At 45.4% G+C, this 17,716-nt stretch overlaps 1 protein-coding gene across 1 annotated transcript; it reads right to left on the minus strand.

Annotated features, from left to right (window-relative positions):
* Window positions 1-704: 704 nt before the first annotated feature.
* PGD (phosphogluconate dehydrogenase) lies at window positions 705-16,238 on the minus strand. Its single transcript, XM_083454068.1, has 13 exons — window positions 16,116-16,238; window positions 12,671-12,746; window positions 11,212-11,391; window positions 9,890-9,955; window positions 9,052-9,170; window positions 7,822-7,891; window positions 7,169-7,303; window positions 6,395-6,584; window positions 4,249-4,379; window positions 3,609-3,742; window positions 2,682-2,781; window positions 1,869-1,991; window positions 705-1,010 (listed from the first exon to the last, which is right to left on the minus strand). The coding sequence occupies exons 1-13, from the start codon at window positions 16,121-16,123 to the stop codon at window positions 891-893; spliced, it is 1,452 nt and encodes a 483-aa protein (XP_083310194.1). The 5' UTR covers window positions 16,124-16,238; the 3' UTR covers window positions 705-890.
* Window positions 16,239-17,716: the final 1,478 nt, after the last annotated feature.

Genomic DNA, 17,716 nt, shown 5'->3' on the forward strand with positions numbered 1-17,716 from the left:
CTCAGTCTAACCTACTTCACAGGGTTGTTGTGGGGATTAAATGAAGAGGAGGAACCACATGCACCTCCTTGAGCACCTTGGAGGAAAAGGTGGGATATAAATGCAATAAATCAACAAAATACTCTTACAAGCTTTCAGCGTCAGCTAAAATTGGTTTTCTTATCCCAGGCATATGACCTTAATTTAGTGCGTCTTAACACTTTTAGATTTTGGAATTTTACTTGGGGTGATTTCATTGCGGCTCTGCTGTGAGTATGGAAAATCCAGGGGTGCTGCACAGCACAAGAGCTTCTGTATTTTTGGCAAAACAGGGGATCTTGTACATTTATTTAATTACCATCCTTTAAAAAATGGAGAGAGAGAAATTTATTCAAGATGTGATTATGAGGCTTAATTTGATGTGTTCTTGCAGACATAGATTATATGCAACATTCAAAGCAGATCTGTTTGTTAGAGCTGCTAATAATCTTAATCTTAGACTAAGATGGTTGCTGTTGTGTTCAGGTCCTAACTTGCAGGTTCCCTACAGGCGTCTGGTTGGCCACTGAGAGAATAGGATGCTATACTTTTGGTCTGATCCAGCAGGGCAACTGCTTAAGTTCTTGTTTCTTGTTTTGGAGGCTTGAGATTTTGGTCCTACTATTATTATTATTATACTAATTGCTCCCAGAGGGAACTGGGCTGGTGAAATAAAAGTCACAACATTTTCAAAGAAGGATTTAAATGTTTATTTTAGCCCTCCTATAAGACATGATCACAACTTCTTTACAAAAAAAAAATGTCCCAAACGTGACAACTAGAGAAAGTGCTGAAGATACAGAGAATAAGCAGCAAGAAGAGGGAATGTTTTAGCTCTACAGTATTTTCCACTTTCAAGTTCAGGCTTCCTTCTAGGCATTGTATGATGAAGAGGAAACAGAGCCTCCATGTCCTGTCCAGTTGGTGTGGATAAATTCGCCTGGTTTTGACAACAGTTCATAGGTGTGGGCACCAAAATAATCTCGTTGAGCCTTTGAGAAATTGCATACACATGGTTAGTGATATAGGTTGCCAAAGTAACACAGTCAACTTTCAATTGTTGCTAAATTCAAAGGAGGCACACAGGGTTGCAGCCCATGTTAGTAATACTCTGAGTAAACCAACTGAAAATAATTGATGTGACTAACTTAGTCCCATTAATGTCAATGGATCTACTTCGAGTAGAATTTAGTTGGGGACATCTAAGAGGTCAAACCCATTGTCTCTACAGTAGAGTCTCCATCAGTGTTGGTAAAACTAAAGAGGATCCTTTCAGTTCAGGGATGGAGAACCTGGAGCTCTCTAGATGTTGCTGGACTACAACTCCCATCATCCCTGGCTGGGGCTGATAAAAGATGGAGTCCAACAACAGCTGGAGAGCCGCAGGTTCCCCTTGCAGAGGGAAAACATGTAAAAATACTGCTGGAAGCTGCAGCCTGTATGGGACTTCCAATCTAAAACAGACAATGAGGAAACACGACAAAAGGGAAGGAGAGGAAAAGATGAAGGTAGGGATGATCATGGGCAAATGCAGCTACATGTGCTTAAAACATGGGTCCTTTGAGGAATCGAAATTAAGGGGGTTAACCCAAAGCCCACAAGAAAATGACAGATTTTAACGAAGGCCAGGAGAGAGGTGGCACCACAAATTGTGCTGGATACAGAGACATCAGGTGGGCATTACCATTGGCCTCTGTGAGAACAGAATGTCAGACTAGATGGGCCCTCTGGCCTGATCCAGCAGCCAGGCTCTCCTTATGTTAACTAGGGAAATGAGCAAAATATCTGAACGGAGCAAAAAAGGTTGGAGAAGTTCCAGACATGCCAAAGCTGTTTTCAGACTGGCTTACCTGAATCAGGTTGGCTGGCAGAGTGTCATGCCTGTACCCATCATAGAAAGAAAGTGCAGTGGTGAAGCACGGCATTGGGATGCCAATTTGGACACCAGTGCTGATGGCACGTCGCCATGATTCCTAAGGGAGGAATGATGTAAAAGTAGTAATAGTAGTTACCTTCTTAAAAGTTGTATTCGGCCAATGACCCTTCCTCCACTGGAAACATAGGGCTGTCTCCACCGCTGTCCTTGAGCAAGTGGAACAAAGTTTCCCCTTGCACAATGGGACTTTGCCACCCTCTCCTTCCCAGCCCCCCACCTCTGCGCACCCTCAAAATCTGCTCCCAAGGGATGGACAATGGACAGCCATTCTGAGGCTGTGGTGTATGTGAAGCTGTTCATAGCAATGCAAAATTAAGTACTGTATCTCTATACATACATACATACATACATACATACATACTGCACTTAAAAATGGTCAGGTACTTTCTAAAGCCGCATTCGCCTCGCAGATTTAAAGCACTGCCATACCACTTCAGACAATTCTGGAAGCTGTAAGGTGCTGAGAGTTGTTAGGAGAGACCCCACATTCACTTCACAGAGCTGGGTTCTCCGAGTTGTTCCACAATCAGCCTCTCTTCAGGGAACTCTGAGAATTAACTCTCAGCACCCTTAAACTACAGCTCCCATAAAAAAAAAAAATTTTGGGAGGGGGAGCCATGATTGTTTAAAGTGGCATAGTGCTTTTCTTTAAAATACAAAGCAGTATACAAATTAAATAAATTTAAATATATGGTGTGTGTATGTGGCCTCTTCTTCCTGAAGTTACCTGGCAATTCTCTACCGCCGTCTTGAAAAAGTTGTCCAACAGTAGGTTCTGGAGATCAGGGCTTCGATCAAAAGCTTCTTTGATTTTCCCCAGGAACACACTATGTAGAAGGCATGCAAAAGCAGTTAGTAGGATTTCTTCAAATCAGTGAGGTAAATGGCCAGGAACCCAAAAATATATGTGGACCAACATATTGTAATCAAGGGCAGGGATAACCAATGATGTTGCTGGACTCCAATTTCCATCAGCCCCAGCTAGCATGGCTAATAGTCAATTCCCAGAAGAATTAGCAATCCCTCTTCCCAGGCAAGCCTGGGAATTGTAGCTCTGAGAGGGGAGTAATGGGTCTCCCAGCACCCTTAACAGACTACAGCTCCCATAATCCTTTGGGGGAAGCAGTTTAAAGTGATATCATTGTGCTTTAACTGTATATTGCAGATGGGGTCTGTGTCTACAAATATGTCACCCTGGAAAGAGTGCTAAAAAAAGTGTTGTTGTTTTTTAAAAGAAAAGGTCTTCTGATCCTAAAATCAGCTGGGATGGCACCATGCCCATTTTAGAGATTGAGCAACTGATCCAGAAAATGAGAAGTTGCAGGCAGGAGCCCTTTCATTTCCTCTGCTGTGTCTCAATGGGAGAAGCTTCCTCAAACTCAGAGCATAAGAAGTGGGAACAAATAATTACAAAAGGAGAGACAGAGGAAAGTAGAGGCAGAAGCACTCTTAACAATCTATCGTTCCCAGAATTCTTTGGAGAATCCATGACTGTTTGAAGCGGTACAATACTGCTGTAAATGTAGAGTGTAGGTGCAGTCTCAGTTAGAATCTCAACTTTTAGATTCAGTTGGTCTGAGCTCCAAACGAAGAGGATCATCTCCGTGTCAATCGACAGCCCCTGCTCCTATCATATCCTATCCGTCTTGCTTACCTTCGGATGATGCATCCTCCCCGCCACATCAGGGCGATGGCACCATAATTCAGCGTCCAGCCAAACTCTTTTGCCGCTTGCCTCAGCAACATGAAGCCTTGTGTGTAGGAAATAATCTTTGAAGCATACAGGGCCTGCAAGGGAGCCAAGGGGCAGTGTCAAGATTTAGAAAGAAGCTTTCAAGCCAGGGGCTGGCTCCAGAGGGTGGCAAAGTCACCCATTTGCTGAGCCACCAGAGACCGAGAAAGGACCCCACCAACCCAAAGAGAGTTGCCCATCATCATGAATCATGTTAGGTCAGAGTTAGTGTGAGGGAATGATTGGTTTGCACACCCCACCACCCATTCCAGATTAAAGGAACCCACTGAGCATGTCTTGAGTGAGGAAGCCTAGAATTCTGGAACCCCTCATACAATCTCTACAACAATCTGGACCTCAGACAATGGAGGTTCTTGTTGGAGACTATAATGCAGAATGATGCATCTTCCCCACACATAGGATAGTGACTCTCCAGAATTTTGTTGGACTATGACTCCCACCACACCAAACGCTGGCCATGTTGGGTGGGGGCTGATGGGAGTTGTAGTTTGACAACACCCGGAGGGCCACAAGGCCAGCCCTCCCTGGCCTAACAACTCACTTTGCGGATGTCCTCCAGAAACGCCGCCTTATTCCCGCTAAACTTAGCTGCGTTGGGTCCACTCAACAGCTTGCTAGCTTTCACTCTTTCGTCCTTGAGGGAAGACAGGCACCGAGCAAAGACAGCCTCCCCTTTGGAGAAAGAAAAATCAAACACCATGGTTGGCTAAACTGAAGCAATGGCAAACAGGACCACAGTACTGTGTGTACACAGGAGACTGCTTTCTGAAACAACTCAAATTATCTTCACTAAAAAACTACTGGGTATCATGTAACTGGAGGCAGGACATAAAACTCACCCATTTGGGGCTTCCCCCAAAGAATCCTGGGAACTGTAGTCTGTTAAGGATGCTGAGAGGTTTTAGGGGAACCGCTTTTCCTCGCAGTTTCCTGGAAAGAGGGACTGATTTTTAAACCACTGGGAATTATTGCTCTGTGAGGAGAATAAAGTGTCTTCTAACAACTTTCAGCACCCAAAACAAACTACAGTTCCCAGGATTCTTTGGTTGGGGAAAGAAGCCACAACTGATTAAACCAGTACCATGGTGCTTTAAATGCATGGAGTCAAGGTGGCCTAAATGGCAGTTACTTCAGACTAAGCATGCATACCATTGTGCTGTAAGCAACCTCACCCTACAAAACAAACTACAATTCTAGATATCAACAGTAAACTCCAAGTGCCAATCCTTATGCATACAAAAGAGAACACAAACAAACACACAAATGGGGACTGTATCATCTGGCTTGGAGAAACCCCAAGTTTTGCAGTGGTACAAGAAATGTTTTTTTTTAAAAAAAAACAACAACCCTGAGAACAGAGTATATTCAACAGGAACATAACACTCATTGAGTGCTACAGGGGATTATTATTACTATTATAAAAATATTTTATCAGTCCCTTTACTCACAAAAACTGACCCAAAGTGACTTTGGGACCTAACTGAGTAGTGCAGATAAAGATATGAGTGGCTTGTGGTAACCGGGAATGGAAGCTTGTAAGGACTGACTGCCTGAAAGGCGTGGGCAGAGAGAGTGCAAACACACAAGGTGAAAAGGTTCTTCAGATTTCCTGTGAGTGACTCATACTCTCACTGCCGCAGGTGCACTGTGGTTCCTCCACACTCTTGCAGTCACAAAGGTAGCCCCTCCTCTCCCCCCACTTTCTTAGCCAACCAACATCCTTTTGCATTGTGAAGGGATGAGTCAGCTGCTTTAGAGCAGGAAATTGCAAGTCATGCTGATGTAGGGAGGAAACAGAAGGGGAGGGAGAAAGAAAAGCAAACCCAATCCATTAGCAATTCACCTGGCAACCCTAGGAGCCAAGCCTTGAACCCTATGTGGAGGAGGTTTGATATTTAAAAGAGGGGGGAAATGCAGAACACAGTAGGAAGGGTGTGCTAAAGAAGAATGGCAGAGTTCTACTCAGTGGTAGAGAAGGTAGAGAAGATGCACTGCATACACAAGGGTTCCTGGTTCAGTCCTCAGGATCTCCACTTTAAAAGGAGCTTATTTTGGAAAACTGCGAAGGATCCTTGCCCCAAAATGTAGAGAACGATCGCCAGTCAGAGCAGGAACATAGGAAGATGCCTTATACTGAATCAGACCCTTGCTCCAGCTAGCTCAGTGCTGTCAAGACAGATGGGCAATGGCTCTTCAGGGTTTCAGACAGGAGATATTCCCAGCCCTACCTGGAGATGCTCTACCACTGAACTATGGCCCTTTGCCAGCCGTGAAAACAGCACAGAAGTGTGGGTGATATTTTGAGTTTGGAGGATCCTGAGCTCACACAGCAAACTTACTAGTCGTCAGGCATAACACCAGTGCGGTGTAGTGGGTAGTGTCATGTCTTGGAGACCAGAGTTCAAATCCCCACTCAGTTCACTGGGTGACCTTGGACCAGTCACCATCTCTCAGCCTAACCTACCTCACAGGGTTGTTGTTGAGGGTAAAACGGGGAAGAAGAGAGAAACATGAATGCCACCTTGAATTCCGTTGACAAAAGGTAGCACAGAAATCTAAATAACAACAACAAACTCCTGGGTGCCTCAACTCAGGTCTTTCAAGTAAACAAGGACTGCACCACATATCTCTGGGGCCCCTCCCATCATTGCCACATTTTAGTGCAAATCTATGTCAAAGTTATTTACCAATTAGAGTGACGGGGACCCCGTACTCTAAAGCTGAGATAGCCGTCCACTTCCCTGTTCCCTTTTGCCCAGCACTGTCCCGGATCTTTGGGAGCAAATGCTTCCCATCAGCATCACGATACTTCAATATGTTTGCTGTGATTTCGATCAAGAAGGAGTCCAGTTCAGTCTTATTCCACTGCTCAAACACCTAGGGGCAAGGGAGACAAGGAGCAGAGAGATCAACAACCCCCTCCCTGAGACTGCAAGACTTTTTTTTTTAGGATATAGAGTGCTCTGTGCTCTATAAACCTAATGCATTTGCTCCTAAGAAAATAGGAAGATGCCTTTGTGGCTCTGCTGTACACCTCCACTGTTAGGGACTTCCCCTGCATGCAAAGACAGGTTCTGGTGGATTAAGCGGATGATTGTGGGTCCTGCAGTCAAGAAGGCAGTTTCTGCTGTAGAGGTAAACCTTTGGCTCTTCATATGTTGATGGGCTACAACTCCCATCAGTCGCAAGTCAGTCTAAGTCAGAGGTGGGGAATTCCAGATATTGGTAGACTCCCATCAGCCTCAAGCAGCATGGCCAATGGTCAAGGATGCAGTCTGACAACATATGGAAGGCCCACAAGTATCCCATCCCACAGCTAAAGGCTCCTGGGAACTCCATCTAGAAAAGGAGGCTCCCTGCTGTGTCTCTGTGTAAGTGCCTGTTCTGGCTTTTATTTAGACTTGTTAAAACAGGGTCTTCACCCATCAGATTCAAGAAATTGGTTTGTCTTGTGGGCTCACCGCGGCCATCTCATCATGGTCCATGCCTAGCACATCCTTCATGAGGTGGTAGGCTTCGCAGATCAGCTGCATGTCTCCATACTCAATCCCATTGTGCACCATCTTTACAAAGTGCCCAGACCCCTCGTCTCCCACCTGCCAGAGTCATAAGAGAGAAGAATAAAACGAATTATTATTATTAAGATTTATATACTGCTCTTCATGACAATATCTCAGAGCGGTTCACAAGGTAAAAAGACAAGTAAATAGTTAAAACAAAACCAACAAAACAATAACCTCCCTCCCACAAACACATATAAAAGACTTTAGAATATTAATCAGCCTTATAAAACCAAAAATATACAAATACAAAATACATGTAACACAGAATAATTTATAACAGCCCCACCTCCACAATAAATAAGTTAAAATCCCATTCCCATTAAAAGCATAATTTTAGCACCAGGAGGCTGAGCCACACCCACATTCTACCCCCAAAGTACAGGCCGTCAACATTGGAAAGGGTCTGCCTTCTCCCCTTCCTCTTGATGGGGAAGGTGAGGGGCTGGAGAAGCTAGTAACCTTCCAAAAACAATTCACAAAGAGGGGCATCAGCTTGAAGAGTATCTCTAGGAGCATGCAGAGTGCATCATAAACATGTCAGCTCATCTTACCCAGTCGCAACAGGGTTCCCCAGTTCCTACTTTGGCAGCGATGCTCTGAAATATTGGTTTGATGTGAGGCCTGCAAAGAACCAAAAGGATGTTTGAAAAACAAAGCAAAGGCAACAGAAAGGACATCATCATGATTGGTTCACTGTCCTGACCATAACAGAGGGTAGGAGGGCAGAGACGTGAGGTAGGCATTATCAGTAGTGGCTCCCTACCTCTGAAACCCCCTTCCAAGTGATATTTGGTCTGCCCCTACTACAGAAGCATTTAAGAAACAAGTTCACTTAGTCAGGTGTTTGGATAAGGAAATAATTATTTTGGGGCTGCAGTCCCTACAGATACCATTGCTGCTGTTTACTGTATCTCATCTGAGTCTGTGTTTTTAAAAATTATGTTTTATTGGCATCTACTATTTTATTGACTGCCCCAGGCAGGAGAAAGGATAAGACTGAAAAATGGTGAATGAGTAAACAAAAATAAAAATGAAACATACATTTACTGATTTGGTCCCTTCACAACTCAATCTGAGGAGGACCCAGCTGAGAGAACATGCATTTTTCAGCAGTGACTCCATGTCTGTGGAATGCTCTTCCCAAGGAAGCACCATCATTGTCAAACTTTAGGCCAAGACATTAATGTTTGCCCAGCCTTTCAGTTGTTATGTTTGGATCATACCTTGCTGCGGTTTTTATTTTTATTGAGTGGGAAAGGATTTGTCCTTTTTTGCAGTTGAAGATGGAAAGCTGCCTTATACTGAGTCAGTCAGACAACTGGTCCATCTAGTTCATTATCGTCTACACTGTCTGGCAGCTGCTCTCCAGGGCTTTCAGGCAGGGAGTTTCTCCCAGACCTACCTGGAGTTGCTGATGGGGACTGAACCTGGCACCTTCTGCATGCCTAGCAGGTGCTCTAGCACTGCTTCCGAAGTGAATTACAATGCAATAAAAACCATACACAGAACAATTAATTGCATATGTAAAAGCAGCTAAAACATTTGCTATATTTTAAAAAATGGGAAAGCAATATATGTGAATTTATATATGGAGTGGAGCAGGATTTGTCCTATGATGTTATTGCAGGATGAGCACTTTGGGTCAATTAATGCTCTTTTTTTTTCTTTTTGCTGTATTCTGGATTTTGTATCATGTACACTTTCATAATTGTAAATAGCCTTGAGAAAGCTATGCATTAAGCAACAAATAAATGCATTAAATCATTCTCGTCATCACTTACCATGCCTCTTTGGCTCCTCCTGGCATGAGTGAAGGGCCATACCTGGCGCCCTCTTCGCCGCCGCTAACCCCGCTCCCAACAAACAAGATGCCCTTCTCCTTGAGCTCCTTGCAACGCCTCTGGATAGGAAAAGAAGGGAGACTCGTGGCTCGGAAAATAGGATTATGGGGGCAAAAGCACTGCATTCTCTACTTAGGGCAACGTATATCTCACAAAAGAGAAAGAGAATAAATCTGATTCCTGTACCAGTTAAGAGCTACATAACCATTTGAAACTTAAAATTCTGCACCGAGTAAAATTTCCTTTGCATCTGGTTTAACAGATATTGGTGGGCTTTAGAGCATGGAAGTAAATAATCCCTGGATGGTTAAGTCCAGTCAAAGGCAACTATGGACTCATCTCACTTTCAGGCCAAGAGAGCCGGCATTTGTCTACAGACAGCTTTTCAGGTCATGTAGCCAGTGTGACTAAACAGCTTTTGGCACAACGGAACACCTTGCTCAAAACTTCCAATCCTTGTACAAAACTCATTGATGAGCCTTTGGGCAAAATTGAGAGGCGGGATATAAAAAGCTGCAGTTTTATAAAATACTAGGGGCTGCACCCCTACTTACTTTGCTCACCAATCCCGCCCTTCTCAAAGCCACCTGCTGGTTGCACAAAAAACTGCAGCGTGACAACATCCTTAGGAAAATATGTATTATGAGAGAAATGTCTTGCAAACAAATCCTAACCAACCAACCCCACAGGTCTGTTAGTGAAGATAAAGTTAGCTCCCACATATCCTCTTGAGCTCCTTGGAGTATACAAGTATGATACAAATGGGCACCATACATACTGTGCTATCTCTATACTCAGAATTCCCTCCATCAATAATGATGTCTCCGGCACTCAGCAGTGGCACCTGTAAAGGAAAGAGACAGTGTTACATCAGAAGAGGTCAGCAGAGTAATGGCCTATCCGATCCAGCTAATCAAATGCCTTTGGGAAGCCCATGAAAAGGGCACACTGGCAGCAGCCCTTCCCCACTATTCTTCCCCAATGACTGGTACCAAGAGAGGTTTTCTCTGAATCTAGTGGCAGGTGTCCATCTACAGAGAGTTGCTGGATCAGACCAAAAAGCCTATCTAATCCAGTGGAAATATCTCCTGCGAGGGCTATGAGACATCCTCAAATGAGACCCTGGAGTTAGTGCAGAAAATAGTGAGCTAGATGGACTAGTGGTCTGACTCAGTATAAGGCAGCTTCATAGGGCCAAAGCTCAGTGGTAGAGCATCTGCTTTGTATGTAGAAGGTCTCTGGTTCAATCCCCAATGGCATCTTCACGTAGGACTGGGGAAGACCCCTGCCCGAAATCTTAGGAAGCTGCTGCCAGTGAGAGGTAGACAGTATTGAGCTAGATGAACCAATGGTTTGATTAGGTATGAGGCAGCTTCTTATGTTTCCTTCTTCAACTAAAATATTACTGAATTTTAGAGCAGGAAGTGTCTGTGTCTTGGAAACAGTGTTAGAAACTCAGAAATATAAGCTTGGCATGAAATGGCTCCTTAAGCCAAGGTTATAGTTGCCAAAATGGAATGTCTAGCTGCTTTGGGGGGGCAAGATGGCTCTAAAGTCTTATTTTTCAAATGATGGACTGACTGTGATTGATTCTCAGTTAAACATCTGGCTAGTTCAGGTAACAACGTTGAGCTAGGTTAAGAGTTTTGAGCACAAAGAAGAAGAGTCACTTAATCTACGTATACACTATTCCGACTTCGTTTTCTTAATGGTGACTGCTCCTGTTCAGGCTGCACAGAAAAAGCATTTATCATCCAGAAATTCATTCTGATTGTGCAGATAAAATATAACTGATAACTTACCATGAGAAACATAGTAAGCTGGCTTAATATTATCTATATTGACTGGCAGTGGCTTTCCAGGATTTTCCACAGGGAGCCTCTCCCAGCCCCATCTGGAGATGCCAGGGATTGAACCTGAGACCTTCCACATGCAAAGCAGGAGCTCTGCCACTGAGCCCCAGCCCTTCCCCACAGGGAGGAAAGGTTCAGCCAGCCCTAGCGTTGGCCAATCCATAGAATTCTGGAAGGTGGCATAAAGGGGCATCATTTGTAAAAGAAGAAGCAGTTGGTCAAGGATGGGAAGAAGAGATCTGCTCACCAGCTTGTTGATGAAGTCATCCACCGCACTCCCAGCCTTGACAAGCAGGATGATCTTCCGGGGTTTCTTCAGCTTGGAGACCATTTCTTCCAAAGAGTGGGCCCCAATGACTTTAGTGCCCTTGGCTTCATTTGCCAGGAAGTCATCCACTTTGGATACCGTTCGATTAAATGCACAGACCTAGGAGAGGGTAAGAGAGAGGGATTGCACTGGGAGACAGTAGAGCTGATGCCTTTTCTGAAATGCATCCCCCCCTATACCTGGTTTTCTAATGGGTTTGTGCCAGGGACTTGGAAGTTATTTTCAGACTCTAAGAAGCAAAAGGACAAGACATCTGCATGTTCATTTTCATTATTTCCCCCCATTTAACCAGAAAAATGAAAGGCTTGGTTGGAATGGATTTAACCTGGTGTGCAGGTCATTAAAAAAAACCAACCTTTCAATGTATACAGGTTTAGCCAGCTTCTCACACACACACCAGCACTTCCTGCTGAGCAATTATCTGCAGAGATTGCTCAAAACAGTAAGCCAATCTATGTTCTGTCATTTAAGGTACTCAAACAAATAAGAAAACAGGGAAAGACAAGGCCTCCCACTAAATCAGGGACCTTCGGATGTTGCTGGACTCCATCTCCCATCAGTCCTAGTCTAGCATGACCAATTCTTGGGGGTGATGGCAGCTGCATTCCAGCAGCACCTGGTTTGCCAAAAGTTCCTTGCCTCTACCCTAAATCCCCTTCCTTGCCTTCTTGTTTCAGACTTTTCTTATCTCCACATTCATACATTTCTTATCACCAGAAGATTTACTATATAGCCAATTAATTAATTATATTTATATCCTGCCCTTCCTCCCAAAGGAGTCCAGGGTAGCAAACCCACAAACTATAAAGCAATAAAAACATCTACACTGCAGATGCAGACTAGGAAAGATTTCTACTTAATTAGAAGAGGAAGGTCTTTAGCAGGTGCTGAAAACACCACAGAGACAGTGCCTGTCTGATATTCAATGGGAGGGAATTCCAAAAGGCAGGGGCCACCACACTAAAGGCCCAGCCCCAACACTGTGCAGAATGGGTCTCTCTCTTGATAAGATGATCTGTTGGGTATATAAAGGGCGAGAAGATTTATCAGGTATCCTGGTCCCAGGCTGCATAGGGATTTATACACCAAAATCTAGAACTTAGCCCAGTAAGTAGCTAATATGCCATGGATGACTGATTTGGGAGATTTTTATCCTGCCTTTCTGTTCCAATAAGCTGGGAAATCCAACCACCACAGATGAACACAGCTGTAATATAGAAACATCTGGAGGGCCAAAGGACCCCCCACCCCTGTCTTCAAGCTTCTGTCCGAAGATCTCCCTTCTGCATTCTATACAGTACCTAGCAGAGAGAGCAAGAGAGTCTGTGATAAATAATTGCGTAGCATTTAAAACTTCACACCGAGCATTTCCACTCACCACGAAGCCATGGTCGTTCATGTTGAGGATGAGGTTCTGGCCCATGACGGCCAGTCCAATCAAGGCGATGTCTGCTCTGAAAAAGGGGAAGAACAGACATGGATGCTTACACTTCCCAGAATGGTTTAACAATCCATCCCTCTTTGCAGGATTCTTTGGGGGAAGCCATGGCTGTTTAAAGTGGTATGATGCTGCTTTAAATGTACAGCGCAGGTGGGGCCTGTGACACCCAGGCAAGGGTGCCAAGGAACAGGGACGGTTGCAGTTTAAAAACCCAGGCTGTGCTTCTGATCCATGCCTTGCACCAGCCAGGACTGTGTTGTGTCAATTCAAGAGATTGAGCAACTAGATCTAGAAAATGAGAAGTTACATGCTTCTAGAAGCCCTTTCATTTCCTAGCTGTGCCTCAACACTATGGGAGAGACTTCCTCAAACTCAGAGGGATTATATGAGAAACGAAGAAGAAATCATTATGGAAGAAAAGCAGAGACAAATGGAGGTAGAAGCATAGGAACTTAGAAGGCTGCTTTAGCAGAGTCAGATCCTTGTTCCATCTAACACAGGACTGTCTACAGTACACTGACAGACAGCAGCTCTCCAGGGTCTCAGATTGCAGCCTTTGTCAACCCAACCTGGAGATGCAAAGGGTTGAACCATGGACTTTCTGCATGTAAAGCAGATGATCTACCACTGAGCTATCACCCTTCCCCAGAGTGGATTTGTAGTCCCAGGAACCAGCAACAGCTACAAAAATAAAACGTCAGGGATTAAATCCTGAGCTTGGCCCAACTTGCACAACACACCCGTGGAGTCTTTCACATGGAATTAAGCCAGCCAAGTGTTACCAAAACTAGGCACCCCTCTGGCAACTCTCTCCACACCCACACCACCCCCTCTGCCTTGGGCAATGTCTCTTTGTTTCTCTTTACATCTTCTTAAGCCTTGTCCAAACAATTAGCAAAGGAGGCAGTCCTCTGTGTTTGGGCTGTACCACTTCGGATGGGGGGGGAGCCATCATGCCTGAAAGCTACAGTATGTGCAAGCGCTCACTTTGAATCCCTGTAAGTTCAAAACTAGAAAGTCCAGAAGGAAAAGTCAGGCCTAGAAACAACTCATACAGGACTAAGCATTGATGACAATGACCAGAGGCTGCATTCAACATTAGTCCTCCTCAGAGTAGACACCACTGGAATTAATGATTTCAATGGGTCTACTAGGAGAAGACTTAGCTGGAGACAATGCCAGGAGCTGTGAAGTATGGATGGTCAGGTGGAAAAAAATTTAAACATGTGATTCTGCCCAAGTCACACCACTCACTGGCCTTCTGCACCCTCCTTCCCAGTGATGTTCTTGAACAGGGATATCATTTGATTGCCAGAACAGAGAATGGTGAGGTAGGTGGGTGGGTGGGTGGCCCCATGCATCACGGGTTTGTGGGCCTCAGAAGGAAATGTGGCTCTTGGGCCAATGAAGGTTCTTCACCCCTGCATTAACTCATTGCAATCCTTGCAATAATCCTGCACAACCTGTTCCTATACAAATCTATGGAGAAGCCACACATTGTGGAATACTGTGCACAGCACCGCTCTGGTCGCCTCACCTCAGAAAGGACTTTGTAAAAGGTTCAGACAAGGGCAAGCAAAATGATCAAGGGGATGGAGCAACTCCCCTATGAGGAAAGGTTACAACATTTGGGGCTTTTCAGTTTAGAGAAGAGTAAGAAGGAACACAAAAGAGGCGTATAAAATTGTGCAAGGTGTGGAGAAAGCGGACAGAGGAAATTTTTCTCTCTCCCTCTCATAGCACTAGAACTAGAGACTGAATGTTGGAAGATTCAGCACAGACAAAAGAATGGACTTTTTTAACACAGCACATGGTTAAACTTTGGAACTTGCTCCCACAGGAGGCAGGGATGGCCAACAACCTAGATGGCTTTAGAAGAATCACACAAAGGAGAAGGATATCACAAATTCTGTGTCCACTGCTGGGAGTCAGTATGCCTCTGATTACCAGTTGCTGAGGCTCACAAGTGAGAAGAGTTGCTGTTGTACTCAGGTCCTGCTTGCAGGGTTCCTATTGAGGCATCTTATTGGTCACTGGGAGAACAGGATGTTGGATTAAATGGGCCTTTGGCCTGATCCAGCCGTCAGACTTTTCTTATTATGTATTGTTAAAGCACGTGCGACATGCCTCCCCATGCTCTGATCATTTCTTTCTTTCTTTAATTAATTGATTTCATCCCACCAGTTGGTCAGAGCAAAAGGAAGTTGACTTATGAGGAGTTGGGCAAGTGGTTCATCCAACTGCAGACACTGACTGGCAGTGGCTCTCCAAGGTATCAGGCAGAGAATCCCTCCCATCTCTAAGGGGAGATGCAAGAGACTGAGCATGGGACCTTCTGCATGGAAAGTGAGTGCTCTGCCACTGAGCCACAGTCCTTTCCAATTTACACAAAAGATTAACCACAATCAATTTCCATGCAGCTGAGATTAGCCCAGAAGCAAGCACATCCAACTTGAACCCGCCCTGATTTCTAAAGAACGACTCAAGAGGCTGAAGGTTTTCATTTCTAATGCTCAACCTTAAAAAAAAAAGATAAATCAAGAAAACTGCCTCCTCAACCAATCACCATGGAGCCACAATTAGCAACGATTGAGATTTTTTCCCCTTTTCTTAAAAAAAAACTTTTCCAGATCAGAAGATGGTCCCACCCCACAGACATAAAGCCCCAGGACCTATTTGTCATGCGAAGGCTCCGTCCTGCAAAACGTGAATCAGTCTGCTGCAGAAAAAATTGGGGTTCACTTTTGCAGCCCAACTCCCCAAGGTACTCTGAGTCACCTAAGTCAATGATCAGTCAGATAAGAATGGATGGAGACAGGAACCAGTAGAGGGAAAGCAAGGAATACCTTTATTTTCCTGCTGCAACAGAGACCCCCTCCCGCCCCGCAAGGAGGTGAGGACCCGGAGCTAACAAGCCATGGAAATGCACCTGAGCACCTACAGAGTGCTTACCCTCCTCCCCCCTTGGATGAACCCCACTGAGCAAACTTCCCTCCGAGGAAAGCCTGGCAGCACTCCCGTCTCTTGCACGGGAGTAAGCTTCCTGGAACCGAATGAAGCTTCCTGACTGAGACCCTGCTTACTCGGGAGTCAGCCCACCGAACCATCCGCCTCCACTGAGCTCAGCAAGATGCATTTCCGCATCACGGTGTGTTCCGGATTAGGTCTGCTTTACACACGCTAACTTGGAAGGGAGCTTCGCCGAAGTCAGTGGGGTCCATGGCCATTAATTACGGTCTACTCCAGAGTAGCCCGATGAGATTTACTCGCCTAGGAGCAAACCTTCCCCGCCTTGAACTCATCGGTCATTTACTCTTGCGCGTAACTCAGCATTGCCAAACGAGCCCCACTAACCCTCTCCAAAATGCCCCCCAGTACTTACTGGGCCATGGCGGCGACTCGGGCAGCTTAACTGTAGCTGAGACGAGAAAGGTAGGCGACTGGCGCACCCAAAGACGCTTCCACTTGGAGCGGACCCGCTTAGGCCAGCCCACCGCAGGGAGGGGCTAGCCCTAGCCCGGCCTAAAGGTCTGCTGATCGGCTCAGGCGGACGGCGAGCATCGCCCTTTAAAGGCACAGGCTTCTGCCTTTCCATCCCTCTGTTGCGGTCGGATGGGAAATTTTTGTTTTCATTCTCTTTTTTTCGGCAATGGTTCAAAGTCATGCATTCGAGGGATGGGGTAGTTCGCCGGCTCCCTTTCCCACTCTCTCGGGCTGTAAGGGTTTATGCACTCAGCGGGCAAGGCTTCCCATCACTACCATGAATGGCACCATATTTAAATAGACTTGGGCGTATCTGCGATCTTGCCTCTTGCTTGCCAGATGTGTGCAAAGGTAAGCCACATTCTTACTCCACCTGCTTTTGTCTCTGACCCCATCAGCACTATGCATTCAAAGCTCTGTCATGCCACTTTAAACAGTCATGGCTTTCCCCAAAGGATCCTGGGAACTGTGGTTTGTTAAGGGTGCTGGGAGTTGTTAGGAGACCCTTGTTCCCTTCCCAGAATGACAATTCCCTGTGTTATCCTAGGAGGAAGAACTGATTGTTAAACCTCTCTGGGGGCTGGCTCTGGGAGGGGAACAGCAGTCCCCAAACAACAAGCCAGATACCAGGATTCTTTGGGGGAAGCCTTGACTGTTGAAAGTGGTATGGTAGTGCTTTGAAAGTCAGTGCAAATGGGGCCTTTGTGATCTTGCCCAGTGCCCACCAATGTAAAGCCTCCAGAAAGTTCGCTGAAAGGGAATATGGGCTTCAAGCTGAAAAAAGTTCCCCACCTGTCAAAAATATTTGGATGGATTTGCAGTCAAACAAATGCAAAGCAGGTGTCCCACCACAGAGTTATGACTATTACTACAGAAGCAAGTTTCATGCCGTGGAAACAGTACTTTATGGGAGGGGAGAGGGAGAGAAGGGTCTTCATGAATCCCCAACACACCCCACACCCCACTTTTAGCCCTGCAGAATCTTCTAAAAGCAGTAGCAGGAGGTTGAAGAGCTCTGGGCTTCCTGGACCAATCAAAGGCAGCTTCTTACATTGAACAGCAGGTGTTCTGCTGCTGAACCACCAAACACACAAAACACAGCAGCACATGCATGTCATTCCAGGCACATGATTTTATACACACATATGCTCAGAGTGCCAGAGGCATGTTCACAATGGCAATTTCTGACTTGTGTGGCCTGGTCCCTCTGGCTTTCTCTTCCTTGTTTCTGGAGGTTATGTAACTTAAATCCCTTTGACAAGATCAGACAGTTCCCTGTTTGAAGTTTCCTTGCTGGGTGTTTTCAGAAATTTGACCTAGGGTACTTGCAGGCTACCAGCATGAGTTCTCCAAGCTACCAGCATGAGTTCTCCAAGCTCCCAGCATGAGTTTGACCAAACTGTGGGAGGCAGTGGAAGACAGAAGTGCCTGGCGTGCTCTGGTCCATGGGGTCACAAAGAGTCGGACACGACTAAATGACTAAACAACACCACCACTTGC

This window comes from Podarcis tiliguerta (assembly GCF_965153285.1).
Source record: "Podarcis tiliguerta genome assembly, chromosome: 8".
In the NCBI taxonomy this organism is placed as follows: Eukaryota; Metazoa; Chordata; class Lepidosauria; order Squamata; family Lacertidae; genus Podarcis; species Podarcis tiliguerta.